Source organism: Gekko japonicus, unplaced genomic scaffold, assembly GCF_001447785.1.
Source record: "Gekko japonicus isolate JY-2015 unplaced genomic scaffold, Gekko_japonicus_V1.1 scaffold1553, whole genome shotgun sequence".
Classification (NCBI taxonomy): Eukaryota; Metazoa; Chordata; class Lepidosauria; order Squamata; family Gekkonidae; genus Gekko; species Gekko japonicus.
Window position 1 is genome coordinate 411,204 of NW_015160257.1, and position 8,962 is coordinate 420,165.

At 50.9% G+C, this 8,962-nt stretch overlaps 1 protein-coding gene across 1 annotated transcript in view; it reads left to right on the plus strand.

The window, feature by feature from the left end:
• The window catches only part of LOC107113261 (hemojuvelin-like), a 9,237-nt gene extending 4,473 nt beyond the window's left edge, over nt 1-4,764 (plus strand). Inside the window, exon 3 of the mRNA XM_015414571.1 lies at nt 3,559-4,764. Within this exon, the coding sequence (XP_015270057.1) occupies nt 3,559-4,188 (630 nt within the window). The 3' untranslated portion in view covers nt 4,189-4,764. The remainder of the gene's footprint in view (nt 1-3,558) is intronic.
• Nucleotides 4,765-8,962: the final 4,198 nt, after the last annotated feature.

Here is an 8,962-nt window from a genome sequence, read left to right on the forward strand (position 1 = left end):
TTCTCCTTCCTCTTCCTCTTCTTCTCCTTCTCCTTCCTCTTCTCCTTCCTCTTCTCCTCCTTCTCCTTCTCCTTCTCCTTCTCCTCCTCCTCCTCCTCCTCCTCCTCCTTCTCCTTCTTCTTCTTCTTCTTCTTCTTCTTCTTCTTCTTCTTCTTCTTCTTCTTCTTCTTCTTCTTCTTCTTCTTCTTCTTCTTCTTCTTCGATTCTGCAGAAAGAAAGGGGAGGAAGGGGAAAATCCAGGCCCCCACATGCAAGACTGACACATTTGGGAGCAGGGAATCCCCTAGTCCTTTATAGTTACTGATTCCTTCTTATGCTCCCTCTGGCTTTTTACAAGTTTGCCTGAACGAGAGGACACGTCCTCTTTTGTCTTGGAGAAGGAGGGAAACAAACAGAACAGGGGAGGGAGCGTCAACCTAAAGAGAGAGGTGGAAATGGGGGGAGGGCAGTGGGCAGCCCTTTAATACCCGCAGCAACAATTCTACTTTAGAAAGGATTAGCAATTCGAAAGAAGAGAAGAAGAAGAGATTGGATTTATACCCCGCTGCCCTTCACTACCCAAAGGAGTCTCTGAGCGGTTTACAAACTCCTTTCCCTTCCCCTCCCCACAACAGACACCCTGTGAGGCTGGGGGGGGGGGGCTGAGAGAGCTCTTGACAGAAACTGCTCTTTTTCAAGGACAGCTCTGACAGAGCTTGTGACTGACCCAAGGTCATCCAGCCAGGTGAAGGTGGAGGAGTGGGGAATCAACCCCGGTTCTCCCAGATTAGAGTTCGCGCACTTCACCACTACACCAAACTGGCTCTCACCAAACTGAGGATAAAGAATAGCAGCAAAAGGAGTTTTGGAAGTGTGCTGGAAGCTGTCTGAATGCAGATTCCTGTAAAACAAATGCAGAGACAAGAGAAAGCCTCGAAACAAAGTGGAAGTGAAAGCGGGAGGGGATACAGACTGGAAGACTGGGACGCACTCAGGAATCGAGGCGAAATACGTGTGCAGAAAGGGGCCGGGCCTAGATTCCTCTGAGGGGGAAACCACATGCGCTCTGCATGCGGAAGAGTCCAGGGTCAGTGCTCTGCATAACTAGATTAAAGGATAAAGTTGGGAGTCCAGTGGCAACTAAGTTTAATCCTGGGGATAATCTTCTGTGTACGTATCCAAAGAACTGTGTGTGCCCCCGGACGCTGATCCCCAGAATCAAACTTTGTGGGTCTTAAAGGTTCCCCCACTGGACTCAAGCTTTGCTCTGCTGCTTCGGACCGACGCGGCCCCCCACCTGAACCTAGATTAAAGGATCTCCACCCTGCTCCCAAAACCCCTTTACTGGTCGTGGCGGCAGGGAGTCTTGGAGAGCTGTGGAAGAGCAGACAAGTTTGTGCTAAAGGGACCCACGGCCTGACCAGCCATATTTGTGAGCACTCTTTCCAGCTTTGCAGTAGAAGGCAAATATGCTTGGCTGTGCTGATGGAGGGAGCCTTTGTCTGGTTCCTGAGGGCCAAACTAGATAGGATGTTCTCAGGGGTCATTTCCTGCAGGAGCGCACAGGAGCGGAGCTCCGGCAGTAAAGAGCCCAGGGGGCGGGCACATGCAACAAGCCCCACCCCCTGCTCCCAGAAGCCCTCAGAGCAAGAAGCAGCCAGGTAAGTTGCAGAGCCCCCCAAACCCCCCGGTCCAAAACAGTCCAGTGGCACCTTTAAGACCAGGTTTTATTCAGGTACGAGCTCTCCCTCCCCGGCGAGGACAGAGCTGCACGTCCCCCCCCCCCAATAGCTAGCAATCCAGAACAGTCCAGTGGAGCCTGAGCAGTGGGTGTTGCCTTCTGACACACATCTGGTGATGTAACTGCACTAGAAAATATTTAAATAACGATCACAAAATTTATACCAAAATGTGTACCAAAAAATCTGCATATATAAATGCACAAAGGCAGTTGAAAATGGTGAAATTGACGATGATCTCCGGAATGTTCTACCATTTCGATACTATTCTTCTGTCAGCAAGCTGCCATTATGTTGTATGTTTTATTCTGCATGGTATACTGTACTCGATTCATCCCCCCTCCTGTTGCCCCTTGTGTAGGTGTTTACTTTCTGTTGCTAGCACACCGTGGAACTGCTCAAGGTTAACCAGCTGGTGGTGGGAAGGAGTTATGGCTTGCTCTCTTTATTATGTATTCTGAGGCCTGAGAATGAACTTGTGTTTATGTAGTATGAACCGTTGTGTTCCCAAGGAAAGGGCGCTAAGACTTATCACACTCCCGCCATCGGGAATTGGGCTCATTGGTCCTGTCTCGGTTCAAGTTCCTTTATTATGTTTCCCTTGGACTGTTGTAGTCATTACTAACAATGATTGTGTTCCTGATCTAACCATCTCTTCTAATAAATCTTATTTTGTTCATCAAACGTGGATTTGCTTTGAATGAATGGGGAATCGGACATCTTCTTCCGAACATTCCGGAGATCATCGTCAATTTCACCATTTTTGTATAAATTTTGCAATCATTACTTAAATATTTTCTAGTGCAGTTACCTCACAGTTTCTTCTTCTTTCTTCTTTTTTCGGTCTGTTCTGTGACTGTGACCATCATTTTTGAGCCACACTTCCGGTGATGAGTTGTGCCAATGAGTTATCCTAATGAGCTCCTGCACTACTTTTTCTATGAAGTGATCCCTGGACATTCTTAATGAGTTGGGTCTGGGTTACCTGGAGCTAGAATTGTTCCTCCCCCACCCCACCCCTGCATCTTGTTTCCTGGCTCCGCTCAGAGTGGTGGCTGGAGAAAAATTTCAAAAATATGTTTTTTTGGGGGGTGATGTGACATCACTTCCAGGACACACCCAGAAGTAATGTCACTCCCCTCTCAGGATGGCCAGAGGAGGATGACGTCAATTCCTGGGTTTTCACAGATATGTAGGGCGAGACCTGGTGGGTCGGTATTGCACCCGCACGCCAGCATCTCAACGCTGGAAGTGATGTGGACAGTTTAGAGTTGCCAGCCTCCAGGAGGGGCCTGGAAATTTCCCAGAACGTGCAGATCTGTCCTCGCAGAGGAGGGAGAGCTTGTACCTGAATAAAACTTGGTCTTAAAGGTGCCACTGGACTGTTTTGGACCGGGGGGGAGGGCTCTGCAACTCACCTGGCTGCTTCTTGCTCCGACTGAGGGCTGCTGGGAGCAGGGGGCGGGGCTTGTTGCATGTGCCCGCCCCCTGGGCTCTTTCCTGCCGGAGCTCCGCTCCTGTGCGCTCCTGCAGGACATGACCTCTGAGAACATCCCATCTAGTTTGGCCCTCAGGAACCAGACAAAGGCTCCCTCCGTCAACACAGCCAAGCATATTTGCCTTCTACTGCAAAGCTGGAAAGAGTAAAATATGGCCGGTCAGGCCATGGGTCCCTTTAGCACAACAAGCCTCCGCTCCTGTGCACTCCCGCAGGAAATGACCCCTGCCTTTGCACAATGACAAGAAACATAGAGGGACTCAAAACCAAGGTCCCCTCTTTTGGAATTGGCATGCACTTGGAGAGCACATTTTGACTCCCTGGTCTGTCCTTTCTTTCCAGCTGACGATCATCTTCAAGGACGTGAAGGAGTGCATCGAGCAGAAGGAGTACCAGGCGGAAATAGACAACTTGCCGGCCGCTTTTGCGGATGGCTCCATGAATGGTGGAGAGAGGCCCGGAGGGAGCAGCCTGGCCATCCATGAGCGTGTCCCCGGGCGGCACGTGGAGATCCGTGCCGCGTACATCGGCACCACCATCGCCGTGCGCCAGGCGGGGAGGCAGCTTTCCTTCTCCATCCGGGCCGCCGAGGAGGTGGCACGCTCCTTCACGGAGGAGCAGGACCTGCAGCTGTGCGTGGGGGGCTGCCCGCCCAGCCAGCGCCTCTCCCGCAGCCAGGGCAGCTGCACCGGCGGCGCCATCCCTGCGGAGAAGGCCCATCGGCTGTGCAAGGAGAAGCTGCCAGTGGAGGACGTCTACTTCCAGTCGTGCGTCTTTGACGTGGTGGCTTCCGGCGACACCAATTTTACTTTGGCCGCACACGGGGCGTTGGAGGACGCCCGCATGTTCCACCCGGATGCCAAGAAACTCCACCTCTTCCAAAACAGTGCTGCCTGCGCTTGCTGTGGCTCACACGTTTCCTTCTTCCTCCTCACCACGGCTGTCGCCTCGGTTCTTCCCCTGCACTTTTAAAGGTCTGTGTCCATCGGTGACAAGTTGTGTCGTGCCACTTCAAGAGGCCGGGCAAGCAGGCTTGGGGTCCCAGAAGGGCACCCGCGGGTGGAGGCACAGAGTGGGAGAGCTACAAAGGGCACAGACCGACCAGGGGCACTTCAGGCCTTTTTAGAGAGGGGGAAGTCGAGGGCCAAACTAGATGCGATGCCAACCCCACATTCACTTTTGTCGCGCTGGGCAGAGCCCTTTAAGAGTGCCTCGGGGGCCCGATTCTGGTTGGCGCTGAGAGCAGAGGCCCTCCTACCTCCCCTGTGCTGTTTTTATGACCCAGACGGTGCTGGGGTGCGTGTGGGCACATATGCCCAGAATTGGGCACCTGTGGCACTGTTGAGTGGCATTCCCGGGCGTGACAAAACAGAGGGGCACCCCCAGGGCCAACCCGAGAGTAGCTTCTTTTCCACTTCTGCCCCCTGGGAGAGAGGCAGGAGCGGCCGGCTTGTGCTGGATGGCAGCTCTTCGCTGGGCATTGAATGCGGAAGGTTATTCAGGCAGAGAAGCCTTGTTTTCCTTGATGCAAATTCTAGTTTCTTTAATTCCTGCAAAAAAAAACCTGCTGAAAATGGGGACTGCAGAAGTCCTGAGCGGCCCACGCACACACGGGTTTGTTACGCAAAGTCAGTGCTGAGAAAAAGCTGGAAGCAAGGGTGGTGGTCCAAGTCACAGTCATAGTCACCCCCTGCATGCTGTTTCACGAAGAGATGCTCGTGTTCATTATGAACGTCTGGACATTTGTTTTGTGAACACACTCTTTTCTTTTGTCCCACTGACGCCTCTGGTCCAACAGGTTGTGGAGGAAATGCAAAACCTCCCAGATCTTTTGGCCGGGGTTAACATTGGGATGGGCCATATGCCCCATGAAGGGCACCTCACTGGGTCCAACTATGCCTTTAATTCTTTGGGGGTGGGGGGCTCTCTGTCTATCCTCACCAAGGCAACTTGATGGTTCCCCTTGAGAGCCGGAGGCACAATCGGGTGGGAAATGCAGTGGTGTAAATCCAGCACAGGAGAACTCCCCCCCCCCCGATTGTGCCTTGAACCGGTTTACTCAAGAGAAATCCCACCAAAGTCCTCGAGAGTGCCATTGTGTAGATTTCAGCCATAGGTCTGCAGGTGGCCCTCCTAACCTGGCACGGGTGAAATCTCACGGGCTTTTATTGGTGTCTGGGGAAACTACCAGGGAATGTAAATAGAAAAGTTAAATACTTAATATATTAAAGTTGAAGGCTTTTATGGTAAGTTAGCAGTTGTACTATTGAGGCAGCATTGTTTTTCACGGTGAAAAAGCAATCTACGGGATGCCAGAAGGACTTCGTGCGAGGGAAGGACCAGCGCTTGCATTCTGTGGTCTCCCGGCAGAAACTTGCTGTCTGCTAATCCCGTGGAGTTATCGTTCCGCTAAAACGGCAGAAGTGCCAGAGGAAGAATTTGTGCTTTGCAAAATCAGCTCCTTACAAATAACGATCAGCAGTGCCCTTTACAAGTTTGTGGCCCATCAGCCGTTAGTGGAAAGGAAAGGCGAAGAGACTTCTGGCGATGCAAATGTCAAGGAGGGAGGGTCAGAAATCTTTGCCAGAAACTGAAGTGCGTTTCACTGCGGAGGCTTTCCTCCCCAACGCCAGGCTCTGTAGTCCTGCAAGAACTTTCTGGAGGCTTTCTGGCCCAGAATTCTTCACTCAGCTCTTCCAGAAGAATCCCCACTTTTTCTTGGGCTACTGAAAGGGTTCCAACCCACTCGGCTTGGCAGCGTAGAGACACATTTCCGGAGGGCGCAAGAGGGCTGGCACATGGACAGGTGTGTGCCCCGTCTCCTTTCCTGTTAAAAGTTAATTGATCTCTGATCTTGGTTTTGAATTGCTGGGTACTCCATTATGGGGGCCATTTTTTGGCAGGAAATAAATATTGCCAATCAACCCACATCCTTGCCCTCCTGACGGGGGGAATGATAACACCAACGGTAACAGCCTGGCACGTGGGCTCTGTTAATCTTCAAGCGTTTGGCATTAAAATACGTCTATTTTTGAAGCCCTTGTTTCCAGTCATCTATTGCTCATTGAGCTGCGGTGGCTCAAGTGGTTAAGACGCTGAACTGCAGGCTGTGGAAGGTCAGTAGTTCGAGACCCAAGTTGCCACAAGACGGAGTGAGCTCCCGTCTCTAGTTCCATCTCCTGCCAACCTAGCAGTTCGAAAGCAAGAAATTGCAAATAGGGACCACTTCGGTGGGAAGGTAACAGCGTTCCGTGCGCCTTGGTGTTTAGTCATGCCGACCACATGACCACGGAAACGTCTTCAGACAGCACTGGCTCTTCGGCTTTGAAACGGAGATGAACACCGCAACCCTAAAGTCAGACTCGACTGGCTTTCGAGCAAGGGAAACCTTTACCTTTACCTTTATTGCTCATTTTGCTGGCTGGCTTGCAACAGGTGAGGCTAAGAATAACTGCGGAGGGCTCTCCCCTTTCACTCCAATAGATGACGAGGGAGGGAGATTGAAAAGTACGCAGATGGAGAGTGATTTCAGCAAAGCGTACTTTATTCGATTAGGAACAAAACAACTTTGGCAGGTTCGCAGGCCGGCTTATATCCCCCGAGAAACCGCCACCCAAAACACCCCTCCCCCCACTTCCCAATAGGTTATTTACAGCGGCCGAGAGTCCCATAGGCTCTCGGGCGGGAACCCAGCCTCCTGATTGGAGTGGGCTAGGAGCCGCATAGTCCATTGTCTCTTGGAGCGAAGCTCGACATTTGTGCCTGACCGCGTGGAGCCCAAGCTGGCCACGCGGTCTGGACTGGATACATTACAGAGATGAAGCATGCCAGAGGGAAAGAAGGCCCCGCCCGGGCCTGCTGGGTACCACGTGGAAGACCAGCTGTTTGCTGGATCACACCCCGCTGTGGAACACAGTTTGAGTCCAGTCGGGCACCTTGAAGACCAACAAAGTTGAATTCTGGGTATAAGCTTCCGTGTGCCTGCACACTTCTTCAGATATATAGAACAAAGTTGAAGTCCAGTGGCACCTTTTAGACTAACAAAGTTTTATTCCGGGTATCAGCTTCCGTGTGCAAGAAGACGTATCTGAAGACGTGTGCATGCACATGACCCAGAACAAAACTTTGTTGTTCTTAAAGGTGCCAGTGGACTAGGGATGCCAGCCTCCAGGTGGGACCTGGGGGATCCACTGGAATTACAGCTCATCTCCAGACTACAGAGATCAGTTCCCTTGGAGAAAATGGATGCTTTGGAGGGTGGACTCTTGTGGCATTGTCCTCCCCAGGCTCAGTCCCCAAATCTCCAGGAGTTTCCCAACCTGGATCTGGCGACCCTACATCCCCATCCCCTGCTCGAGTCCAGGGAGGACCTGGCAACCCAAGCTCTAACTTTGTTCTGTTGCGTCAGACCAACATGACTGCGTGCCTGAATCTACCCAGCCGTGGGGGTCTCTTTGGCTTTCCTTTTTTTAAAAGAAACATTTTATTTAAGTTTTCCCTAAAAAAAAATTACAGTCATATACTATCTATATACTAATAGCGAAGTTGCCCCCGTGCGTGCGTATACCTAAATCCGCGCATCGGGGGAACCTGGGGAGAGGGAGATTTTTGTGCACACTTGGGGCAGTCCCCAGATGTGCACAAAAATCTAAAAACCGGGGAAAAAGCCACTCGGGCCTCGCATTGGAGACGGCGGGGGGGAGGCAAGGAGGGAGATCGAGCGGGGGGGGTGGAGGGGGGTGGAGGAGACAGGGGAGGAACCAGCGGGATGGGGGGGGAACTTACCTCCTCCTGCTGCTTCCTCCTCTGCCTCATGTGTGGAGGTCCCCCCCCCCGTGAGTATCGCGGGTCCCACCCCTTGTTACATATATAATGTTGAAGTCTACTTTTCCTCTTTACATTTTAACCAAGCATAAACTCTAGACCATCTATTATTAAATACATTCGTATCCTTCCCATGTAGTATCATTGTTAAATTATCCATTTCTGCCACTTCTAACAGTTTATATTGTAACTCTTGTAGGCAAATTGTTAGCTTTCCAATATTTAGCAATCAAAATTCTTGCTGCTGTTACAATATAAGTTAGCAAATATTTATCATTTGGATTTAAGCCATCCGGCATCATGTTAGGTAGATACACTTCTGGAGCTAAATCTAACTTAATTGTGAACATCTCTGCTATTAATTTTTGGACCTCTTTCCAAAATCTGTATATTTTTTCACAATTCCACCACATGTGTATAAATGAGCCTACATTATCTTTACACCTCCAACAGTTCTTTGACATATCGGATGAACATTTTGCCACTTTATCCGGTGACCAATACCATCTGTAATACATTTTTATAATATTTTCTTTATAAGATGTAGCTTTCAGAAATTTTATTGATCTCCATGTTTTATCCCATTCCTCTATTTCCGACTGCCTCCCCAGCATGGACACAGTGGCCAGCCTGCGAAGGGAAAATGCCCGTCACGCCCCAGGCTCCCGCTAGCTAAGATGCCAAGTGGTCATTTGCTGAAAAGATCCAGAGCCCTCCTTTGGGCTGACATAAGATGCTAAGGTGGGGTTTGGGGAGGAGGAGGGACTTCGGTGGGGCCGAATGCCATGGGGTCCACCTTCCAGGTGAGCCAATTTCTGTCACCTGAAGATCACTTGTAATCCCAGGTGATCTCCAGCGACCACCAGGTAGAAGCCAAAAATGAGAGATCACAGAAAGAAGTGATGACCTGCAAGGTCCCTTC